The 26,509-nt window shown below is 35.0% G+C and overlaps 1 protein-coding gene across 1 annotated transcript in view; it reads left to right on the top strand.

The window, feature by feature from the left end:
- Positions 1-22,070, top strand: part of LOC136032177 (DNA-directed DNA/RNA polymerase mu-like) — a 59,754-nt gene extending 37,684 nt beyond the window's left edge. Inside the window, exons 7-11 of the mRNA XM_065712368.1 lie at positions 6,523-6,655; positions 11,207-11,367; positions 14,977-15,102; positions 19,382-19,590; positions 21,924-22,070. Coding sequence (XP_065568440.1) covers positions 6,523-6,655; positions 11,207-11,367; positions 14,977-15,102; positions 19,382-19,590; positions 21,924-22,010 — 716 coding nt within the window. The 3' untranslated portion in view covers positions 22,011-22,070. The remainder of the gene's footprint in view (positions 1-6,522; positions 6,656-11,206; positions 11,368-14,976; positions 15,103-19,381; positions 19,591-21,923) is intronic.
- The last annotated feature ends 4,439 nt before the right edge of the window (positions 22,071-26,509 follow it).

Genomic DNA, 26,509 nt, shown 5'->3' with positions numbered 1-26,509 from the left:
GTATCAAAATTCCGGTTTTTAGAGTTTTGGTTATTGTTGAGCCGGGTTGCTCCTTACTTCATTTCGTTAATATGAACTGTTTGATTCTTAGATTTGAATTTGTGATAGATAGATAGATAGATATTTTTTATTTTCATCCAAAACATATAAACTAAACAAAGAATTTACCATTAACGGCCACTCTTAAGACAAAAGAGTCCTGACTGTGGTCGCAATTCCAACCACCATGAATCTGCTAAATCATTTCTTCAAATGATTTTGAAGAAAGAAAAAAAAATCCTTGGGGGGGGGGGTAAAAAAACAAAATAATTAATATTTAATACTAAATAAATAAATACCCTTTCCTCTTATCACACTTCTCTCCTTTTTAAAAAATGGAATTTAACCATTCTCTTGAATGATGCCAGACTTACTGCCGCTCTGACCGATTCTGGAAGGTCATTCCAGACGCTGATACCTATGTTTCTGAGAACACATCCTGCTCTCGTTGTATTTCTTCTCTCGTGAGTCAAATCCTCCGAATTCCGGGTAAAATAAGGGTGATAAAACGAGTTAGTTTTAAAAAAATCATAAAAATACTCAGGGCTTACCTTATTTACACTTTGAAAAACAAAAATCGCTAGCTGGTAATCACGTAGCTCGCCTATGTTCAAAATATCATTCTTTCTAAAACACTCCACAGTATTCTGACAGTTTTGAAATTCTCCTATCAGACGCAGTGCTTTGTTTTGTATTATTTGAGTTCGCTTATAATTCATCACGAAATTGCTTGCCCAAACAGAACAACCGTACGTGAAGTAAGGGTGCACAATAGCACTGTACAACAATTTGACAACTGCTACCGGGAAGACTTTTTTCAGTCTCCTCATCACTCCCAATCCTCTAGCTGCTTTTGCCGACACTATTTCACCATGCTTCTTCCAAGACAAATTACAATCAATATAAAATCCGAGATATTTACAAAAAAAACACCTGTGTTATGCTAACACCGTTATAAAGCACATTTTCAAGAAGTTCAGGTACACCAGTTCTACTAAACACCATAAAATTCGTTTTTCTTGGATTTACTGCAAGGGAGCTTAGAGCTGTAAAAACATGAAGCCGACTAAGGACGTGGTTCGCTTTTTGCACAACCTCTTTTAAAGTCCGGGCAAACACTGTGATAGCTGTATCATCGGCGAAAGAGGTGAAAACTGAATCATTTAGGTAAAATCGAAGAGTATCCACATATACCAAGAAGAGTAATGGGCCAAGGACTGATCCTTGGGGAACACCACAATTTATAGGCATAGCTGCGCTTAATATATCACTCATCACCACCTTCATTGATCTTCCACACAGATAAGACCGAAACCAACTTAATGCTGTATCTTTAATTCCAAGGTTTCTCAGTCTTTTCAGTAGAACTTCAAAATCCACAATGTCAAACGCCTTCTTCAAATCAGTAAAAATAGTTAGAGGGATCAAATTATTTTCTAACGCACTATTTACACAATCTAAAAGGTGATGAACGGCATGCACTGTAGAATGACCTTTTCTAAAACCAAACTGCGAATCTGACAAAAACCCAAGCGAATTCATGTACTCGTATATTTTCTTGTACACTACTTTTTCATAAATTTTTGAGAAGAGCGGTAGAATAGATATTGGTCTCCAGTTGGAAATATCTCTTTTATCGCCTCCTTTATGGAGGGGTATAACTTTTGCCCGCTTTAGTTCGTCAGGAAACACACCTTTTTGAACAGATAAATTGACTAGATATAATATCACAGGTAAGAGATACGCAGCAACTGCTTTAAATGCTTTAATGTTTAGGCCATCAACACCAGCTGCATTAGATTTGATCTTGATCGATTTCACTGCTTGGGTAATGTCATCCATAGTACATTCGGTAAAGTAAAATGAGTGATGAAGACCGCGGTTATCGTCAAACTCCTCAGTATCTAGCTGTCCGCTTTGATCTTTTGCCTCTTGGTTTATTTGCGATCCTATTTTGGTAAAAAACTTACAAAACTCTTCACTAACTTCTTGCCTCCCACTCACAGTTCTTTCACCTATGGCTAACTGTTCAGTTGATGCTGAATCCTTACCCTTGCCGAGAACGCTTTTAATAGTCAGCCAGGTCTCTCTAATGTCTTCTTTCTGCGTTTTTAATTTCTCTCCGAAATACTCCCTCACTGCAGCTCGTCGTGCACAATTCACCCTATTTCTTGCCTTTCTGTACTCTTCCCAACTCTCATCACTCTCACAGTTGAGATAATCTGAGAATAATTGGTCTCTCTTCTTCATCATTTCCAGTATCTCTTCCGTAATCCATGGCTTCCGCTGTTGGTTTTTCTTCTTAGTTGCAGTTTTTAATGGGCAACACTGATCATAGATGGGAGACAAAATACTCATAAATTTATCAAAAGCAGTCGAGGGGTCTTCTTTCTCCGCCATGACTTCTTGCTATGATATGGTGCTGATTTCACTTTTAAATTTCCTGAGATTTTCAGCTTTCATCATTCTGAATTGAAGCTTAGTAGTGGTTTTATGTTTACAGCCAAATCTTTTAATGGTGCGAAATACTGGTAGATGGTCAGACCCAGGGTGTAAGACAACGTCAGCACAGCACTCCACAATTGCATCCGAAGAAAGGAAAATATTGTCAGTCAGGGTTGCCGAATGATCTGTTATCCTAGTTGGGATTGAAACTGCGGGATAAAGGTTATGTGAAAGCATAAGGTTAAAAAAATCAAGGTTTACTCCTTCTAGATTTAAAAGATCGAAGTTAAAATCGCCTAAAAAAATACATTGGAGTTTAGTACTTGACATTCTTTGAAGAAATCCATCGAATTCTCTAAAAAATTCATCTGGGTTTGCGCTGGGCGGCCGGTAAACCAAAGAAATGATGAACCTTCTATTTTTCTTTAACTCTATTTTTATTGATAAAGTTTCGAGCTTACCTTCATTCCAGAGAGTTAAATCATCTCGAATTACGTAATCCAAAGAATTTGCTAGCAGAAAAGTCAAACCTCCTCCTCTCATTGAACTCCTTGTTTTGACACAAGTTTATAGCCTGGAAAAAAATGTGACGAGAGGAAAGTGTCTTGAGTTACGAACGACTCGCAAATCCCTAATACTTCTACCTTATTTTTATAAAGATCTAGCAGACGGGCGACCTCATGGTGGTTAGAATTCAGATGACAATTCCACTGAGCCACAATCAAAGACTCAGATTTCCCAGGCATTTCAATATCACTTAACCGAATATATTTGCTACTCCGCAGCGGCTTAAATGGATGACCCACAAAATCATTCGCTACCGATAACGACAAAACATCTTCAATACGAAACGGCGAATTTTGCAACAAGTCCAAACGGGACTGCTGCATATCATTATTTACTTGAACAGCCATTCATAATATAGTACAGACCGCATTTGACGGTAAGGAAATATACAGAAAAGGGATAACGAAAAAAAAAAAATATTGTAAACTCCAACAAGAAAAAGAAAAAAAATGAACGGAAATGAAAACGATTATCACTATCACTGATATTACAGAAGATCATCGATACCCCTAATACGCTGAATGGGACTAACACTAGACTGTCACACAAAAACTCTCCCCTGATCTGACCATACACATCGGTTTCCAAATTTATCTCTGGCAGCATTCAGTAATTCGCTCTTTTTCTTCGTGAGATTTTCAGATACAAAAATTCCACTATGTGCAAGATTCTTCTTTGCTTTGAAAACGGCGCTAGCAATGTCCTTAGAACGAAATTTCACGAGCACGGGAGCCACCTTGTCCGGTCTTTGTGAGTTACTAGAACCCAGACGGAACCGGTGAACACTCACAACATCGGAATTTGCGATACTAGACAGGCCCATTTGGTCACGTATGATATGGTTAATAGCTGGATTTATATTTTGCGATGGGTTCTGTTTCACACCGTTAAATAAGAGAGAATCTAGCTTAGCTTCATGCTCATAATCGTCAACTTTCGCCTCTAGTTGAGTTACCCTGTTCTCAAGGATTTCGATAGCATGCAAGTAACTTTTGAGCTGTTTTTCAATGATGTTAAACTTTGGGCTAAATTCCACATTGATCGCATCGTGTATTTCTGAAACCATGGTCTCTGTCGGAAACTTGGCAGTACTAGCCGCTGGAGTTGACCCGGTCGATTTCAGTTTTTCGGCTATTTTCTTTTCAATTGTCTCTGATAAATTTTTCTTTGTAGCGAGCAAATCCTGCTCGGTAGCATTAACAAGATTTCGCAATTCTGCTGCACAATCAGCAGCAGTATTTGAACCCTTCAGCTACTGTTTATAAACATCCGGATAATCACGTAATTCATCAAATGCAGCATCTACTCCTCTCGTTTTCTTGGCTAAAGCTTCCGTTACATTATCTTTGTAACTGACAAGCTGCTCAAAAGTAACTAATTGGCGATCATTTTTTTTCCATAGCAGAAAACGTGATACTTTTTAGGCCCTTTCGAAGTGGGGACAGACTCCAGAATCCGAACTGGCCATAATGGGTAGCCTGCGAACCTAGCTAGAAAGAGATCCCCTGGTTTGGTGTTGACTGGTACATTTGGACTCATTTTGAAACTGGGATAAGGGAATCAATCGTAAAGGGAAGTGTTGGAGGCTGTCTAACTTGTCCCCGCAATTTAAGGGGCAAGCCCGGTGGGTACCATGGCTCTTGCAAACAACTCACTCACCCCTCTTCTGCTTACTTTTCTCCTCCCACCCAATTAATTGCCAATTGCCAATAAATATCGGAAAGTCTATAAATATCAGATAGCCTTAATTATGTATATTATACAGGTCACTGATCATGAGAATATCAATAAGAAAATCCATAGTTACCGAGGGAATTTTCACTCAAGAAGAAAAATAATCCGCTTATTCAAATTATAATCCCTTGGTCACTGAATTAAATATTAGCTTTAGGTCAGGTAGAGACTATAATCCTTTAGTAATAGGTTATATCCAAAAAAGGTCCTCACACCATGAACTCTGAATGAAGACTGTAAAGCTTCACTTGGGCATAAAGCTTGGATTTTTATCGGAGGTTGAGGGGCTATCATATTGAGCTTGACCAGATGCGGTATAATAAAATTAGATTCTTAAGGATCCTGTAAAGCCCTTTATTTAGGGATGTGCTCTCCTTCCACCAAATTTTTTTGGGATTGGCCTGAGCTCTGAGCTTTGACTCTCCTATCCTGCTTTCGCTATGAGTAACTGCCATAAGCAAGGTGATTATGGTTGTTTGGTAATATGGCTAATGTAATCGAAAGTGCGTTATCTTAAATTAGATACCTTCTACAGAAGAGCAAAGAATTTAATTTTTTTTAAATGCAACCAGATTTTTGTTAAGGAAAAATATTTTGACTTTCAAAACTCGTCAAAAAATCCTTTTGGTATCAAAAGCTTTGATTTCCAACTAATTGAGGCTAAAATAAAGAGGATACCTAAGAAAAAGGGAAAACATAGGAAAAATATATCTACTAAGGGAAGGTATAGGAAAAAGGATAACACGGTGAGTTTAGGAGTATTGGGTGTAAATATCAATTTCATGAACAATTTCAGAAAACGCCTTTTCTATATGTACAAAATACCGCAGTCGAACTACTTTCAATATAAGCTGAATTTATTTTGTATGATTAGAAGTTGGGTGTATTTTGGAAAAATAGCGTAGCTAATGAGAGCCTAGATCTAAATTAGCTATCTTTGTATTTTAAACTTTTTACATAACCTGTCCAGGCAGCTGTGTTGTTTTCTAAACTGTTTTTGATGTCATTGTAATTTTCTGTAAGTAAAAAAGATATTTCTGAGACATCTAAACTTTTATCTTTATCATATCCTTCACTGGATACCTTATGATGCTTTAGTCTCAGCTGAAAACGTTAGTTCCAAAAGTTCCCAGTTTTTTCTCCTTCATCACTGTTCATTTGCTCATCTATCATCTCTGTCAATTCAGTTCCTTCTCCGTTCTTCTATTTCCACATTTACATCTTTATTTTTTTTCTTGCAAGTTTCGTAATATGAAAGTACATGGATTTCAGACTACACCTTTTAGTGGTTCTAACAAATAGATTTCCTTTCGAATTAACTATCAAGGTTGTTCAGAAGGTATAGCAAGAGGGGTAGGTTTTTTCTTCCCAAAAATTCTAAAAATATTTATGAAGTATAAAACTTGAATAATATTTAAATAAATCTGACCCTTCTGGTGGATTTTTTCTAAAATCTTTAGAAAAAATTCTTGCTTTGTTGCTGCTTATACCCCTCGAAAAATTTGTGTGGATGCCCTTATACACTCTAAATATTGGTCGCTATAAAACTTTAAAGTTATCATCTTATCACAACCAAGAATTGTTCAACTTTTTTTGGCGGGGGGAGGGACAGAAGTGGTTTCTGTTGGGAATCATTTGTTGGTTTCGAATTTTACGCTATTGTTGGCAAGATTTTATTTCTATCACTTATAAAGGAATAACTATAAATAATACTGAAATAATTTGACCTTTTTTAAGGGCTTGCCTTTTATGAAGATTTGACAACTCCTGTGAAAGTTGAAGAGGGGAAGAACATTTTTGATTTTGTATCTGAAGTTGCTCAGTCAGTGTTGCCTGGTATTACATTGAACATGATTGGTGGTTTCCGAAGGTAAGTACGTTTTTTTTCTTTTTCTTTTTTTTTAATTTGTCTGTTACCACAGCTCAATTCAGAGATTTTAAGCAAAGGCGAAAACAGAAATTTTAAAATGTTTTTTTTTGGGTAATGTCCTTATTTTTATCATCATTGCTTATACTGTATCTATATACATTGTATATAGTGCAGTGGGCAATTAACTCTAGTAGCAAACTAACCATTGAATTTGAACTCGGGAGGCCCTTGGTTGAGGGGATCTTCACCTTCGGTTTTAATCATCCTCTAGTTAAATTCTAACTCCAGGAAGAAAAAGAAGGCTTTAAGAGGGATCGAGTGACGATCTATTCAAGCCCCTAATTTAGATAATAAATGAGTTTGACAATCAAAATTTTCTGGTGATATCTAGCGTGAAAAGAATTTGAGGAACATTAAATTTTATTAAATACTTCAACTTGTTGGACTCGGTACGAATTCTAAAAATACTTTATCTCTTTGAAGTGTAAACATGTACCCTATCATACCATAACATATCAATATATCATATTTGGTTTTTTAGCACATCAAGCCTGGCCCAGAGTGCACACGTTTCATAGCCCTACTAGACCGTGGCTTTCATTGCCGTGGCTTCTAATATTCTATTCTTAGTACGAAAACTTATCTTCTTATTTTTCCAAACTTTTTCAAACGTGACAAAAAAAAATCCCGAGCCTTGGCTAATCTACTTTTTACATCTTCGGTGCGTTCACCGTGTTTACTAATCATATTACCCAGCTAAACGAAGCCATCTACTCGACCGATTGTGCGGTTACCTAGTATCATCTCTTTACCCTCATTTATTCCTAGTGTAAGTGACTTAATTTTCTCAACATTAGCAGTTTAATGGCTTAATTGATCTTTATAGCACTAGCCATCTTAATCTCCCCCTGCACCCTGCACTTTCACAACTTCTAAAAATTAATTACTATCGCTTACATTTGTATCTTGGGCGTCAACCTAAGTCGAAATCATAATCTTTATCTTCCTATATGATACCATGTTCTCCTAAAGCCTTTGCCACGTTTTTTTTGGACGAAGTGCATTAAAATAGTCCGTATCAACGTGGATACCTGACAACGTGGATACCGCAACCTTCATACCTGATTTCTCATCGAGCCATCTAATAACCTCACTTCCTCCTTTAACCGGAGCAACTATATTCTCATGTATAGCATAAATTTCTCCCTTTCCTAAAACCACGCTATTCAGTTCTTGAAACTTTATCTACAGATTTTTTTAGTCTAATAAGTATTTTGGGTATTTTGGGTAGCCTACTTGCATGATATACCCCTTAACACTTAAGAAGTGAAGTTAGGTTAATCTTAATAAAATATACGTAAGTATGATATAAATATAATACTTTAGAAGCAAATTTGGGCTATATAATTGCACGTTAGGGGGGGGGGACGGTAAATTACATCGGGTCTGCATGGTAAATGTGGTAGCTACAATTTTTCTGATATTATGGTAAAAATTGTTTTCTGACTTCACACTCTCCAAATACTTTACCCCCTCCCCCTAATGTGCAAATATATAGCCCAAATTATATATTTTCCATCTATTCTGTCACTTCTCTTTGTTTCTTCTCACGCTAAGTTGAAAGAAACTAGCGAAAAAGCCGATTTACAGTGCGTCAATGCACGAACGACTTGAGCGTTAGAGGGTATATTATACAAGTACCGTATTATCATGGTAAGTAATTTGTTTCCTACGAAAATCAAGCCAATGCCTTCGTAATTACTACACCCACTTTTGTGACCTTTCTTCTATTAACTAAAAAAAGCTTCCCGAAAAAGAAGTTTTTCAAAGAAAAGTAAAGAGCCATATTAAGCTTAAGACCAGAAGAAATAAATTCCTATAATAGTTCAAACTCGAAACGAACAGAAATTACAATAAACGATCATAGAAAACATATACATAGCAGGTACTAATATAGATAAATAAATAATCTTAAAACGAATAAAAATTTAATTGAATGTTGAAGTCAAACTTAAATCGAACAGAAATTACTACAAACAGGAGCTTGGCTACTGCCCTTTTCCCCCTTCCCTGATCGTAAAAGTCCAAAGCTTGTTGAGTCATTTGCTTTTTATTAAACACTATATGTATCTTGAACAATATACTTTTGCTTTTCAAAAAATCGATGAAAAATAAAAATAAAATCATTATAATAGTCTAGAAGACCGGAAAGAACTAATGAAAATAACCATAATATTTTATACATAATTTTATACATTTTCTCTCATGCTCGAATGGTCAATCGCTAAGAACCTTCTTCTGAAAACTCCCTTCTCCCTTCAACCAAGCTTAAAACGTTTTGCTAATACTTCTAGTGTTTTATAACTGTCCTTCTTAAGCATCTTTTGCTAATTCGCGGACTATTTTCCTTAAACTATTCTGTCTATCTTCCGCGTTATCAAATTTTAAACTCTTCGGTTTCTTATTCAACTGTTCTTGGAAAGTTCACTCAAGTTTTTATCCTTGAGTCTGTCACCGTCATTACTGCTCGGAAGATTTTCCGAGAACATTTCGGAACCTTTCCTAAATTTCAGTGCCTTGAATCAATCCTGCCTGTCTTCAAATTACAAAAACATATCAATACGATTAGCTGTCTCATTATTATGCGACTACCCTGTTATCTTATGAGCCACTTCATGACCAAATACTTCATTGGTTGTAACTTTATTATTGCACTTGCAAAATTTTAGTTCTATATTACTATTGCTATTCTTCTTCCCTACGCCAAACTTGCTTAAGCCAGGATATCATATCTCCCTATTTGTACCAACCTGGGCGTTAAAGTCTCTTGTAATGCTATACAAAAAAGTATTACACACCAATGTGGTCAATACCAACACTTACTGGTCGCAAAATGTAGAACTAGAATTCTTTTTTTGTCAATTCCTACCCTAATTCCTTCCATATCGCTTGTGCGAATCTGGCTTCTAATTCAACTTATATTTAGATTTCAACTTCTAAATTCAACTTATATTTAGAATCCTTTATTGCGTGGTTTGGCTACGATGAAGGCTGAATCTCAAATTACGTTGCAGACGAAAATTAACAGCAAATGTGATACGATTCTTCAAAAATATCATACAAAGAACCATATGAAATAAATTCTTGCAGCAAGTTCATAAAAATGAAAGCATTTAAAGTGCCTTCTCTTTTTTCTTAAATGCTAATCTAGCGTCAATGATATTTCCTTTTAAATATTTCAAATTTGTTTCTATACTTCAAATGTATTCCTTAGAAATCAATGTCCCGTTAGAATCTTGTATTTCTCAGCTCTGTATCGTTACTCACCTCGAAATAATGAATGTGTAGTTTTTTATCAAAGTTTTTTCAAAAATACACCCAAATGGATAGAGGTTCAACTTCCTAAGCTGTAGCTTAGGGCAAGACTAAGAACCCTGCAATCTTTGGAGTTGTATGAGAGGTGGCAGAAAGAGAAACTTCAGACACATTTGGACAGAAAAATGTTGAACAATCAGAACAATCTTTGAATGTTGTCCTGTTGCGAACCTTTTCAAATATGAGGGAGGTTGAGTTTAGAACTAATGTTTCAAAATACCTATGAATGCGTTTTGCGCTTACCAACGAATGCTTTCTCTACCCTGGCGGGATGAATTTAGAACTAAATGCAGTAGTGATAGCAAGACGTCAAATTGCAGTGGTGAAAATAGACAAAATAGACCATTTAAAAATTTAAAATATAGAAGTAAATTATCTGCGTATGCTTCAACTGCTATAGCATTCAAGATATACAATCTTACTTTGAAATAAATCAATTTTTACTATATTTTTTTCCCTCATTCAAGTCTATATTTGCTTTAAGTTTGCTTATTTTTCTATTACTAAAATTGTGTGGCTCTTTCAATTTATTTGTCATTTTTAATTCCTGATATTTTTGTCAAAAATTTAACTCCTCGTACCGGTTTAACTTTGTATATTTACGAACGCAATTCTTTGGCAAATTCTTTTTTGTGACTTTTGGTGCAAAGTAATAACCCAGTACTTAGGTATGATATAACCTCACAAAAGCGATTCAATTTTTGCTCTCAACTTTAAAAATAATGCTATTTTTGAAGAATCATATCACATTAGCTGTTGATATTCTTCTGCAACGAAATTTAAGATTCAACATTCATTGTAGCCAAACCACGCAATAAAGAACTCTAAATGTAAACTGAATCGAATTCAAAAATTGGTATTATAAATTCTGTGTGATTTGCATGCGTAGTTCCCCAGCCTTCAAAGAACCCATTTTAAGGGAAGAGGTAAAAATGAAACTTTTGAATTTACAGAAGTTTTGAAAGAAGTGATGTAGCTGCTAGTTAAACTTTAAAAATTGATTTTATGGGATTTAAATCAGTTTGTAGCACATGAACACTAAATATGCTCTGGATTTTTTCAGAATATTAACATATATGCGCAACGTAAGCACCTACAATTATGCGAATTAACATTTGGCTATTCAACAGTTAAGGTTTGGACTGACCCTAACCTCTAACATAATATTCTTTGCAGGGGCAAATCTAGTGGTCATGATGTTGATATTCTATTTACTCACGAAGAAGAAGGAAGAGAGCAAAAATTTGGACCAGAGCTTGCCAAAGAATTGGATCGAATGAATCTTATTATGTGGCATCAGGTTACGCATTCACCTGAAAATTCTGGGAAGTTGAAAAGTGAGCAGGTTTTAAATTCTCATCATATTTCAATTATTAGTCGCCAATAAGTTTTTAATATTTAGTATTATCTCCTGCCTGTCATACGGGATCTTGGGGTTCCATTTCCTATTGGGAATGCTTTTTTAGATACTTGTTTAGAAGTCAGCCCTTGGAAAATTAAAGTATCCGCTGCAATCTGGTTCATGTTTATTTCTTCAGCTCCATTATTCACTAATTTTTAATCTGGAATCTATCAAATTTCATTTTACATCTTACAATGATAAACGTAGATATCTACAATTTTTAACAAGGCCGTATCAAGGGGGGATTACTGCTTAACGGATTTTAAACTGATCCGCCCCTGAAATTTTTATCTGATTCGTAAAACGTAACAAAATGCCTGTAAACCAATTTTTGATGCATCTTAAAAGTTTCTTTGCACTTCCAATCCCCATCCCTGAAACAAAAAGCTGAGAAAAAGACCCCCCTATGAAGATAATTCTGAATACTCCCTTTGCTTCAAATGACCATTTTCAATTCGAAGCCAAGCCAGGCCGAGGCATAATTGACAGCTCAGGCCGAGGCATAATTGATAGCTGTTAAATTCAGTAATTCAAGAAATTTCAAAAGAGTAACGTTTTACCATTTGGACTTTTTATTTAAATCATCACTGGAAATAGAAAAATTTGAAGGTCTAGGGTGTTGGGGCCCGTGCGCCCTCCCACCTCCTCCAAAATTTCGTATAATTTATTGTATTTTGCAAACATTTTTTGCCTCCATTTCCAAGTCTCCTGTAATGTCTTACATTTTGCTTAAATTTGTCTATTTTTCACACTTTTTTTTTCAAAACTCCGCTCCCTCCCCTCCTCCTTTTAAATAATCTTATGAACGTGCCTCACAGGGGCTGAAAGCATATAGAAAGGCTTTCAGTAGAATTTATATTCTGTAATAATTGCGGATACTATTGGTAATACTATTGCTATCTTATTGTTTTCAGAAATATTCATAAGATAAAGACAATAGAACTATATAGATAAAGACTATATAGAACACTATATAGAACAATAGAAGATAAAGACAATAGGACACAAAAAGATATCTTTTAACCAAATTTTGGACACTTTGCCTGTTTGGATGAAAAGTTATTGTGCGCGTCTAGTGTTCTGCATAAATTTAAAGTATTTTTATGCTTTGTTCAATGGAAATCGAATTTTTTTTCGGGTCAGAAAATGTGAACTGACATTGTAAAAGTTCTTGCAAAAGTTAGTTTTTCTTTCACCTTGAATTCTACGCTTGGATTGGATACTAACAGGGGTAATTGACCGAATGGAATGGTTCTATTTCTGTAAGACTTGGCTCTCAGCACTAATACTGTTCTGCGATTTCCATTTTTTTTTTTTTTTTTTTAATAGACTTTGGAAACCGTATCAAGGGCTGAAAACCAACCGTTTTGATGTGCTTTACTAAATAAAGCAAAACAAGTTCTTTCAACTAAAAGTAAGGAACAACATAAAAACTTAAAACGAACAGAGTTATTCCGTATATGAGGGGGTATTGGCCCGCCTGAATATCTTGCTCTTCACGCTAAAGTTTTTAGTACTTATAAAAAGCTTCTTGTACTAATGAAACTGCCCTTGTTTTCAGGAGTCGTTATTAAAGAATTGGGACAAAAATTCAAACTTGAGCGCAAAGAGCGAGGTTTTGAGGATAGGTAATCCCCCTCACATACGGAATACTTTCTATTGGTTTTAAGTTTTAATGTTGATCTTTAGTTTCAGTTGAAAAAATTTGTTTTAGTTTAATTTCTGATCTTTTCAAATGAAGCTGGGAAATGCGACCTCATCTCTATGAAAAATTCCTTCCTCCACGGAAAACTCCTCCATGGGAAGTTTGTCCCACGTAAAATACCCCTTTCGGAATTTTTTTCCGGATGATTTCGGCTGAAAGCATACTTGCATACCTTCCTTATTTCATATGACAAAAATTAATAATTTCTGATTCATTTTCAAATAATGCCGGAAATCCCCCTTCCGTAGAAAGTTTTTCTGGGAAATCCCCCCTAGCGGAAAATTGCTCCCGCAGAGATTACCTCATGGAGAGTATCTCCCGTGGAAGACTTTATCCCACGGAAAATCCCCCCCCCCCTTAATAATCCTCCGGACGATTCTATCCGGGCTGAAAATTCTCCCCGGACAGTTCCAGCGAAACATCTCTACATGTAAAATTAAGTCGGAAAAGAGGAAGTTAGACAAATAAAGAAAATTATAAGAATTTTGGCAAATTACCCCGGTGTAAGATTGCCCCTGAAAATTTTACCCCCAGAAACTTCCCTCCCCCGAAAAAGTCTCCCAGTAGAAAACCTCCTCAGTAGAAAATTCATCCCCCCAAAAAAATGTCTGCATACTTCCCAGTAACAAATACTAAGCTTAAACAATGGGCAAATTTCGTAGCTTACAGCCCCTTTCTCAGGGGCTGAAAAAAGGAGCTTGGGATGGGCTATTTACCCTCCAGTCTTTTTGGTAACGTAAAAAGGACACTAAAATTTTAATTTCAGTTTGAATGCACCCTCTTCCGATATTTTAGGATCATTGGCTCGATACGATCACTCATGGGTCAAAAAACATGTATCCGTGATCCTTCTTCTGGAAAAAATACACTATTCTTAGAGCTGGAAGCCTCTGCAGTAGGGTTCTATTACGTTGAATCTGATGGTGTAATTTCATTAGAATTTCCTGACCTTTTGGGGGTTTGTCCCTCCTATTTCCAAAATCAGGCTTATTTTCTCAAACTCGTAGGTTTTGATGGGTGATACTAGATTTAATAAGTTTTATATATTTGGAATCAACATAAAAGCCAATTCTTTTGGTGTATTTATGAATATCAAGATTCCGTTTTTTGGAATTTCGGTTACTATTGAGCCGAGTCGCTCCTTACTAAGAGTTCGTTACCAGGAACTATTTGATAACAACTATTATTTGAACGGTTTATGCAGGTGTATTTTCAGAATGTAAAAGCTTCAATTCACCTTTAAATGCCCATCCAGCAGGGATGTACACGGGCATTTAGCTCGGGAAGGGGGAAAATTTGATTATAGGAGAGTGGGCATGACAGATCTGAAAAACGTGAATTACTAAGTAGAAAATATAATAATTCAAAGGATAAGACAAGAAAATCCTCTGATCGGGGTTCTTATGGTTCTTAGAGCCGTCATGCCTAAGGGTTTTGTATTAAAAGCCGTGATATTCTTCCTTGGATATATTTTCTTTTGCTCATCCACGTAAAAGCCCGAATTCACTTCATTGCTTACTGGAACAAATGTTTGACGGTTCTGATGTACTATTGATCCACTTGTTTAGCACTTTACTTTCTTTTTCAGTGACTTTTTTTTGCGGCCAATCGTTTTATGTGATCAACCTGTTCCTATTGCTATTGCAAAAAACTACATTCTGATATGTAGACTAGAGTATGCAGTGTCCAATTTAATCGCTCATTCCCTAATTTAAGAAATGGATTTTTTGTTTAACTTCCAATTCAAAAATTTTCTACAGAAATATCTTTTATGGATTTGTTCCAGAAAACTAATAAGAAATGTTTTCCATTTTGTTATTTTTTGTCTTTTAATTATAGATGAAACTATTTTGGAAAATAAAGTCTACCTTACAATGACCATGTTCAAGTATCCCTTAGATGGCGATTTCAGTCCATGGAAAAATAGAGAAGAAGGCCCCAAGGAATTTCATGCTAAGTATACTGGTATTAATCATTTCATAACTAAAGGTCTTAATGTATAGAATATAGAGATAGATCAAAAATGAAATAGGATACAGGCATGCGCACAGGACTATGTATTTTGCAGCTATCTGAAAAAAAAATGTGGTGGATTTTATGAAAAGTGTCGAGAATCTTGGGGGAAATTGTAACAATAACAAATTGTAACAATTTAGGAAGGGTTCCGGAATCCAAAGCCTCCTTCTTTTTAAGAAAATTCTGCAACCTGGCTAGTTTTGTTTCCTTCCTGCAAAAAGGAGAAGATTCCTCGCCTAAGACTGACCAGAAGAACTTTTCAAGGACAATTAATTTAAAAAAAAACCTTTCCAAAAAAGAAGTTTTTCAAACAAAAGTAAAGGCCATATTAAGCTTAAGATCAGCAGAAATAAAACCTATAATAATTCAAACCGAAAACGACCAGAAATTACTGTTAAAGAATAAATTAAACCCGAAACGATCAGAAATTAAAATAAGCGATTGTAGAAAACATATAGATAGTAGGTACTTTGGACAAAATGTCTATCTCGAAATTTTGATCGGATTTATTTGGGGGAAAAAGGCTGCGGAGGGGGGGGCGCTAGTTACCCTCGGATCACTTTCGACTCTTTAAAGGGAACTAAAACTTTCAATTACCAATCAAATAAGCGACCTCCAAAGTTCATACGACAACCCCTTCCATAAAAGTGCCTCTGATTAATAAATATTAAAATAATAAGTAATAATAATAAAGCATTGAAACCTTATGACCTTTACAATAGGCAACGCTATAGCGTCGCTTCTGAAATTCGGAAAATCTTGAGCATAAAGATTCACTTTTTTTGTTTTTGACTCTTAAACTTCAGAACCACACAGGTTAAAGTGTCCAACGAACAAATGTAAGGGCATCACTCAAAATTAAGCAGAGTAAATGTTAGCGTATATATTTTTTTAACCGCGAATCTGAGATTATGGAGATCAGACTTTCATTTTTCTAGAGGGTGGTCTGAAAACCTGAAGAGTTACTGGGGCTTCTTGTTTGTCTTGTCCATCGGAGCCCAATTATTATATTTTTTATCAGTGTTATCGTCACCGAGAACCTCATCTTCACCTCATGTTGTCGCTGAAATTACTTTTCTGATATCACGCTGACGCTATCACCGTCAATATCATCGATATCTTCTCGATCATCATATTATAACTGCTGTCTTATGCTGTCACTTGCATTGGCGTTTTCATCATCAATATTCTCTAAACCCCCAAAGTACTAAACTTGCACTCCTATACCTCCCTTCCCCCTCCATGAGGAGTTGTCATTATGACGAGGAGTTATCATGACGGGTCATCCTATGTAAAGATGTCGTGTGGCTTGTAGTCCCTATTCCACATCATTGAACCTATATTTTGCGGGTTATTATTAACTGAGTCAATTTTAACTTACTGAATTTTCCTGGGTTGAATTTTTGGGGTTTGTGTTTTACTGGGGGGAATTTTTACTTTTAAAAAAGGAGACATAAAGCCTAAAGAAAATAAAAAGAAAAATCCTTGGTAATAGTTTGGTCATGAATTATAATCATGAATAGTTAAATTCGTAAGGATTTAATCCATTGATAATCCTTTTTTCTGTGTAGCTATGCAAGCAAGAATGTATAAAATTCTCAGAAAGCTTTGAAAAATTGAACAGCCTTAGGAAAGGGAAAACAGATAATTTGCATGTAATATATTCAAAAGAGATTACAGTTTAAATCGAAAAAAGCTTGTAAGGGGATCGCTTTAATGAAACAAGTTTGAAAGCGACAGTCTAACTATTTATGCCCAAATTGAGACACATTTTTATATCATTCATCTTCTTCATTCAGTATCCATCAATCTTTGCTGCTCGAGGCTCCTATCACTCGTTAATGCCTGACTGCAGTTTCATATATCAAATTGTTTTCAGATGCAACCTCACATGCATCATCAAGTAGAACTTGTATGGCTCAATAGCTGGAAAAATCGCCAGTTTTTCAAGCACCTTAGAAACCAATAGTCTCCAAGGATGGGGTGGTATTGTCTTGTAAAAACAAAACTTCAGAACTTATTTTTTCTAATGCTTGTTCTGGGTTGCACTCGACCCATTGAGGTTAATATATTCTGAGAAACATGCAATTTTGCGACAAGTCTTCTGCTGCATCTTGTACAGAAAGGATAAGATATTTATATCGTTGGCCTTATTTAGTCTAGATCCATCCATTTATTGAGCTAAAACTATAATGTTCTTGTTAGACGTTTTCTTAGGTGATTATAAATACTTGCTTCAGAAATAGGAAATTTGCACTGTTTGCATATTTTCAACGTATTTCTCAATCTAAAAAATGTGCAAAGCAAATTTCAAAATGTACTTCGAAACACGAATAAAGTTGTCTCGGCTATACAAAACTGTCACCGAGAACAAACATTTAGTTGTTTCCATGCTCATCATGGTGTTGCTAATGCTGTTCAATGATTTTTTGATATTCTTTTTGTTAAATACATATGCCTTTATTCAAAAACTACATTGCAACTAGGGGTAATTTCAGCTGCAGCATAAGTTAGAAAAGGTACATAGTATGCAACTGAGAATTAACTGTTAATTTGAGCCTCTTTCTACAAGGAATTGGCTGCTTTTGATTTAGAATGCTTTGTGATACAAGGCGTAAATTTACAAGAGAGCGAAAATATAAAACAATTTCGATGTACGGTAAAACCAAGCATCATGCTATAAGCTCCATTTTCTAACTATTTCTACCAGTGAAAAGAGGGTTGTAACACATTTTGGGAAGAAACTGAATCTTCTAAACATTTGAGAAGTGAAATATGACACAATAAAACAAGTTGAATCACTTGATAGAGTGGACAGGGCTTAATAATGAAGGTCACGACTCTGTTTGACAAAAATTTTGGCAAAAATATGGGCTCTTAAATTGGCACAGCCGAGCTGAATGGCTGCTGAATCGAAAACCCCTGATGCAATGATTCTTGACAATCAGGAAAATTTAACTCAGTCTTTCATTAAAGGAGCATTTGTGGCTGCGTTAGATGACTTTTAGGAAAACTTTTGTGTCATTTTAATGCTCTTAAGATTTGTTGATCTGTACATCCTTCGAAATTATAATATTGTGAATATTGTCGGGATCACAAAATTTTTACTACTAGCAACTTCTATTTTATTGTGATTTTTACATGTATCACATTTTTTATGTATCACACCAATTTTTATTGTGTATTGTGTATAGTGTATTTTATTGCACCCAAGTCCAGAACAGCTTTGCACGCACATCTTCCACCCAAATCTATTTAAGACCTCACTCTTCACTCATTCCCATGAAGTCCCAGTTTCCTTCAGATATTTTTTATAATCTCTTCCCGTTCTGGGACGACAACTGTTCCCGTCCCTTTCTGGGACAACCTGCTTTTCCTTTGGCCTCACATGGCTAGATAAAAGCACAATTGTGGCAATCTATCATCCGTATAACGTGGCCTAGCCGTCTTGACCTTTCGTTATAGCGAAGGTGAAATCTAACCGGATTTTCCATTGCTTTCTTCAGGGTGCGGTCAGTCAAGCGAGTGCCTAAAGTTATCTTTAGAATTATTTTTTTATTTTCCAATCATTTTTTATAAGAAAATACTTAGGGTCATATTTGACCATTTTCACGATCCTGGCTTCTATTATATTAATCTTAGTTCGAAGATTTATGTTCCTGTTCATCCAGACTCTTTTTCATTGGTGGAAAAGCACCCTATGCCTTTAGTTATCAATTTAAGTGTAGGATTTTCATGCACTGATTTCTATACCAGTTTCGTAAACTGTTTTACGACTAAGAGTTCGTTGGTCTCAATAAGACCGACACAACGAGAGTAAAAGATTACAAGTTTGTGATCTATATAAAAGCATGATCTATGCGATTTTTTACTAATTTTATATGTAAAATTCAAAGAGCGCAAAAAATCAAAATCAAAGTAAGCAAAAAATCTGCATTGTAATGTCGAAAATTCTTTTGTCATTTTCTTCTGAACAAAATTCATTTTGGGTTGTGTCACTTTAAGGCATTTATTCTGGTTGAAAAAAATTTTCAGTTTAATTTTGATACGGAAAAAAGGTTGGTTAAGAAAGAAAATAATCCGATAAATTTGAATTTGGTAGTCAACTATGTGTGTCGCGTTGAGGAATTTTTGCGACCGACTCGAGCAGTAGGCCTGCAGTTATATTGTATCCTCACTTCGTCCATTCTTTTTCTTTTTTTCTTTTTTATTAATTATTTTATTGAAGGTGACTCAGCGGCATTGTTTGAATTGGCTGATTCAAATCGTTCATGGAAAGCTGTTCGTGTTGACTTTGTCACTGCTCCTAAGTCACAGTGGGCTACTGCTTTAATGGGATGGACTGGAAACAAGAATTACAACAGGATTTTCAGACAGTATGCATCAGCCGAGAAAGGACTCGCTATCAATAATTCCTGTGTTTTTAATAAAAAAACGGTAATTTTTTCTAAAACGATTGGAACAAAATCTTCAAATCTCTTTCGAATGGTCTTTTCTTTTTCTTGATTCTTCTCCTTTTACAGTCTCTTTGATTTTGTGTTTTACTCCCTTCCTCTATACTTTTCTACATTTCTCTTTATACTGACGTCTCTCTCTCTCTCTCTCTCTCTCTCTCTCTCTCTCTCTCTCTCTCTCTCTCTCTCTCTCTCTCTCTCTCTCTCTCTCTCTCTCTCTCTCTCTCTCTCTCTCTCTCTCTCTCTCTCTCTCTCTCTCTCTCTCTCTCTTTCTCCTTCTCTCTTTCTCTCTCTCTTTCTCACTCTCTCTCAAGCCTTTTATTTCATTCTCCATCTCTACGTATATTTTATCAAATTTACGTGTATAGACAAACAATAAAGAGATTCTTTTCGTATCTTTTGACTGGTCTTTTCTTTTTGTTGGTTCCTCTCCCTTTTTACTGTCTGTCTCATCAATTTTGCGTCTTCTTACCTCCTTATATCCATTTTCTGTCTATACCTCTTATTCTGTTACCGTCTCTCTTTCTCTCGATCTCTCTTTCTTTCACGCTCGCTCGTTTCCTTTATCCCTCTTTTTATTTATTTATTTATCTTTATATTTTGTCGAAATAGTGGACATAGACCAAACAGTAAATGGCCTGTTATTGGTTAATATTAGGTTAAATCTTGACTTGACAGGCCAAATACCCAAATGAAGCTTGTCCACAAACTTAGATTTATGGTGTGAAACAAAATAAATAGAATACGATAATTTAGGGATAAAGGATATAATAGTTAACATTAGAAAAATGATAACTATTATGTTGTCGGTTTGTTTTCGAGCTTAAAAAAAAGATTGAAAAATCAATTTGAAAGAAATGGAATATGATAAAAGCTTGTAAGTGTTGCAACAAATTGCTGATAATTGCCAATTTCAATATTTTATATGGGTTTTAAACATTGCTGTAGCTAGGGGAGGGGAGCAAGGGCGTACACTCATCCGTGGGGGAAGAATCTGTTGGGATCTCATATAGCTAAATTTTTTTTTAATCCTCGGGTTCCGAATGCAGAAAATCCGACAAGATCTCTCCACGAGAAAGTCCACAGCGAAAGTCCTAACAACCAACTGCAGCACTAAGCCGCCTGTGGCCAACATAGTTACGCACTGTTTACGTGCAGTAGATTAATTGGAGGTGAATTTTTGGGGCATAAAATTGTATTTACAACTTACAATTATTATTTAAGCTTGCTTGTTAAGTTTAGTATCATATTTTATCCCCTAAAGCTTCTTAATGGTTCAATATCATGCTAATTTTTTACTGTTTGGTATGATCCTCGATATACCACAATCGATGCACCTCGATGAATTTGATCGTTTTTAAAATGGTGCTGCTTATGGAGAAAAAAGTTATGCCTGATAACTCTAAAACTTGGTTTATTTTTTATTTTCCTAAAGTTTAAGCGATGAATAAATATTGCATCAAATTACATCTTACCATGAAGATATGAAAAAAATAGCTCTGGTGATTCCATAAAACTATATCAGATCTATAAAATTTAGGCATCGTTTGCTTGCCGTTCCCGCTCCCTTCTGTATTTCCATAATTCAAAGCATCTTGACTGTGATACTTTTTGTAATACCTCTTAAGTTTTAAGATCGCGCTAAAAGACACTTTTTGGCCGAAAATCTGACAATCTCGGGCAAGAATGTGTGGAAATCGTGACCAGTATAGTTACTGCTTTCGAAGAATGTAAATCCACCTTGCCATAGCGGAGATTGACAGGGTCTTTATTTCTTCGTTTATTTCATATCAAATCAGGATCGTTAATGACTTGGACCTAACTAAGAATGTTCTTAGCAGCTTTGATAAATCGGATAAGGTTTACGTTTTATTTATTGTTTGTATAAGGGCAATGAAAAAGTGTATGTTGTTGTGGCTTTAATAACCACATAGTTAAAAAAAATCGTTAAATAGTGCCGGCGATCGGTCGAAACCTAGTTAGGGATTAGTAGCCCATGAATGATGCACCACACTTTAATTGACACAATTTGAAACGTATCTGTTTTGTTAAATAGTTTTGAAGATCGGTGAATATTGAATTAGGAGCTGACAATTCCTTCAGGTAGTGGATAATATTCAGTTTACACAATTTAAATAATTTTTTTTTTGTAAATATTTGCTGAGGTCTGTCTAAGGGAGAGGGAGCGAATTGGCTAACGAGATGGAGAACCGAATTCTCCACCGGTTGCTGAAAAACGTAGCTATAACTATGGTTTTGTGCTTTACTAAACCGTTATATTTTTCTTAACGAGTTTTATTTAGTCTTTTTTTTTAGAAAGAGGTATATCCTGTAGGCAGCGAAGAAGACATTTTTAAACATGCTGGAATTTCCTACCATGATCCAACAGAAAGAAACTTTTGATTTTTGTCATCCCTTCATGTTTTGTACCCTGGTATTATCTAAAATAATCTATGAGCAAAACTTTCTTTTTCGCTTAATTATTGGGCGAAAATCAACTTTGTATAATTGTTTACGTAAATAGGACAATTTGTGCCTCACCTTGAATGTCAATAATTTTAATAGAAACGAACTGTCCATATAAGAGAAACGTAGGTTAAATTTGGCTATGAGAAGTTAAATTGAGCTACCAAAAGTTAAATTGAACTACAAAAAATGAAGTTAAGTTGGAGTAGCAAGACACAGGCTTAATACCACTAATACCAACTCTGCTCTAACGACTGGTTAAGTGCTCAAATGCAAAATAAGAACATACTTAACGGAAATAGATTCAGTTTTTGAATTAAAAAAAATATTGAGACCATTTATTTCAAGTTTGAGACTGTGGGTTTTTCTCACCGTAAAGCCGTTTAAATGCATGAAATATATTTATGTGATAACATTTAGAAATAGTTTTGAAAACTTTGAGGTTTTCAGTCGTAAAAACTACCATTGGGTAGCTAGTGGTTATTTTTAATTGAGCTCTTAGGCCAGTTCGCCATAATAATAAAATACAAAAGATGCTAATTATAGCACTACAAAAATTGCGGACCAGAATCTGCTAATTACAGCACTACAAAAATTGTGGACCAGAATTCAACAGTGGGGCAGCACAGTGCCTTCAGAACAAGGGTCAAAATAAATTAGAATCATTTAATCAACGTCAAAAAGTGAAAAACCGAAAATGGTTGCACAAAAAAAAATGGAAAACAAGTGTAATAACATTATTAAAATGATACATTCCAGTTGTAAAAGTAGATGCATAAATTTAAATTATACTTTTATTAAAACGCAATATCACATTCAGTTTTGATAAACTACTTGAAAGTATTTTAAATTCTATGAAAAGAAATACCATGTCAATTTTGAATTAGTTATGTTATGAATTTAAGTGCTACCCAAACAAAAATATGATGTAACAAATCTCCCTTGACTTCCTTGGGAAAGTGCAACAATTCTCGAACCTATTTAAATCTCTTAGTAATTTTTTCTTGGACCATAAGAGCATTAACGTGCAAATTTCCATTGGAGCTTAGTTTTAGTAATTTTGAATTAGAAATAAGTCGTCCTAACCAAAATAGTTTTGTTTTAATTAGATCTAACTTAGGTTAATTCTTCTGCCAAATTGAAACTATTGAAAATTTCCGAAGTCGAGTACCTATTTAATATTTTTTTTTCACAATAGGCTCAAATAGTAATTCAGGCTATGTTTAGAAAATTAATTATTACATCAGATGCTTGATAAGTTGCAGTTAGCAGTATGTTCAAAATCATTAGACGCGAGGATTATTTTTTATAGTTTAAAGTTAGATGCATCCAGGAGGTAAACTTTTAAGGACTGGGTTACTGAGGAAGCCCTCCATTCTCTTCCTATGTGACATGTTGCAAAAAGCTTTCGCATTAGTACATAAAATTTCATAATTTTGCTAGTTGTAAGAGGCAATTTTGTCAGTTGAGCTTTACTTTATGGATTTTCTCGTTATTGTGTATCATTACTGGATTTGAGTTTGTGTCCGAAGTTTATGACAAATTGTATAACCAATATAGGGCTGAAAATACCAATATATTGATAGTATGATTTGTCTTTAAAAGAAATAGAACTTTGATTTTTGTATCCCTTAGTAATTTGTGTTCGTTCATCTGTTGAACTTTATTTTCTTCTCTTTTTGTGGATTAGCTTTGAAATTGTAGAAATAGACGATCTGTGCACGAAGACTTAGCCGAATATGTGCTTGAAAAAAAAATCAGTAAAAAGCTGCCTCGTGTGGATATTGTTTTAACTGGATAGAACAGAATTGAATTGCAGAAACAAAAAGAAGAAAAAATTACAAAGATATTTATAGCATAGATAGATTGATGTAAAAACCTCTTCGGACCAAGGCAAAAAAAAATAATAGCAACACATAAACAATATAATAATAATAATAGATAGGCAAATAATTTTATGTTTTAAAGCCACATAGGCTGTGGCTACAAAAAAAATAACCAACAGAGAAAGCAGCGCTTCAAGCACAAGTATCCCCCTCCCCGTTCCTTCGAAAAATTTGCTATTTAATTTCCAATTTATTATATCTTGCAATCTTTTTTGTTGCCCCATAATATTTTGATCCTATCACTGAGAACACTAATAATATTGGGTTTATTTTGTCTATTTACTTCAACTTCTAAAAAGTTAATACCGTGCTCTGCTAGGCTTCAGTGTAGAATGATTTGTAGCCAATTATAAACAAATTTCGATGTTACTAAAATGAAGATGAATGAATTATATAGGGGAGACAGGATGGTTCCCCCTGTTGACTTGTATCAGTCATGACGGATCCAGCGAATCCTTTATCTTGCTACATAGTTAGTTGCTCTGTTGTTTAATTCGCTATGTATGTATGTTTGTATGTCTATTCGCTTGTATGTATGTGTTTTTCTTTGTCTTGCTTACATCCTTATTGACATTTGAAATTAGTCTTTCTTTGACGAACTAATATCCCGAAGTTTTTCAGTGAAATGATAAATTTCAAGTAATGGATTTGATAGCTCCAAAATTACTACTCCGAATTGTGCCTCTCTGAGCTTTTTCGGGGGATAGAGGTATTTTTTCAAGAGGAATTTAACATTCATTTTGGATTGTATACAAGAATTGCTTTATATGTAATTTTTGTTTGTCTGGAAAAGGGAAAGTAACTTAATCTCACCTGTATGTCTCCTGTGACTACAGGCTAATAAAGAGGCCTTTGTCTCTCCTAACTTTCTGACTCAGCTATTGGAGGACATAGATTGGTTGGTAGTATGTCGAAGGCTTTTTTTCCTGTTCTCGCAGATACGAGAAAAATAAGGAAGTTCTTTCCTAAGAATTGATATACGTTATTTGGTCACATTATTGTCATTGATGTTTAGTTTGTTTCATCAACTCATTATGTTTTGTTAAAAATAAGTGTTAGTTTCGAGTAAAAATAAGAGAAAAGGATGTTAATATAATATTTGTTGGTAATATAATGTATCCTAAGATAAGCCCGTACGCAGGGCAGTGTTCTTTTGTTCCATGAACTCCCCTAAAAGTAAAGACTTTCCTTTGAATTTGTCTTATTTTCTACGTAGTTTGCCTGTTCTGTGTTTTATTTTTATTTAAAGGTTTAAAATTTTTATTCGCATTTTGAAAATGTGACAATTTCGACTTGAACGTAAATGTAGTTGTGGACATGAAAATTGGGCTGAGGTGCGGGTGATACTCTTTTAGGATTTCAAAGACGTATTCCTTGTTCATTCTTATAGCTGTTTCCGATCATTGGTAATAAACATAATTGATCATTGTCAATTATGGATGGCAGAATAATCAATCAATCAATATCTTTTTTGCCCAAAATGGGTTCAATACGGAGTAGATGAGATGACAACCAAAAGAAAAACATACTCACAAAGAAGTCTATACTACAAAGAATAGATTCAAGTATTTCTACTAACACATAGCAGATAGGAGGCTGTTTGTCCTATCAGGCTTAGAAAAATAGCGACCGTGACGCTGCTCAGCCACTAAAACGATTATTTACCGTAATTTAAAAGATTTTCCACGCAATTTTCCAAGCTTCTCAGATAGTCGAGTTGGACTAGATAAAAAGTGCAAAAAAAAACTTTAAAATCCAATGCGCTTCTCATATTTTATACGCTTTATTTTAAATTGCCTACGAAAGTATGCACTATTTTTTGATCAAACAGTTAATGTTAATGAACTGTAAGTAAGGAGTGGTTTGGGGTAGTAGTAACCAAAACTCTAATATAAAGAATTTTCATAATAATGTACATGGGAATCTTTTTTATGGCTATCCTGAATATTTAAAATGCATTAACTTTTGAAGCTAACTACCAAAAGTTATAAGCCTAAGAAATATTGCTCAAAAAGTGGAATTTTTCATATTTCTGAGAAGAACAATCACGGATGCGTGTTAAATAGTTTTTTCTTCCCAGAGGTGAGCCTATTGTGCCAATGGTCCGAAAATATGAAAAAAAGTCTCATTTCAATGAAAATTATAGCTATAGTGCTTTTTTAAGTAGCAAAAAAAGATGGTTTCACGTGAAAGCGGTGTTGTCTGTTATTTTGTGGAGCAGAACAAGGATTTTGGCCCAAAAGGTACCAAAAAGCCATTGAGTTTCTGCGATGCGCAATCGATTTAAAGTTAAAGAAAAACTTTGGGGTTTCCGGTTAAGAAATTAATCTCCAATCCCTCTTGATTCCTAGGGTTTTTATACTATGCCTACATTTTTTAAGTTTTACGATTCCTTATTTTAAGTGATAGGGTCCTTCTTATTGTAGACAACCTTTTTTGTGTACCATGAACGACATCAATCCCATCCTTACCGGAATGGAAAGTGGAAATACAGGGAGGGGCTTTGTTAGTGCCGTCAGAAGATTTCTGGGGGAGGTGTCTAAGAACTCG

This window comes from Artemia franciscana, chromosome 10 (assembly GCF_032884065.1).
Source record: "Artemia franciscana chromosome 10, ASM3288406v1, whole genome shotgun sequence".
Classification (NCBI taxonomy): domain Eukaryota; kingdom Metazoa; phylum Arthropoda; class Branchiopoda; order Anostraca; family Artemiidae; genus Artemia; species Artemia franciscana.
The sequence above is the reverse complement of the archived record's forward strand: the minus strand, read 5'-3'. Positions and strand labels throughout refer to the sequence as shown.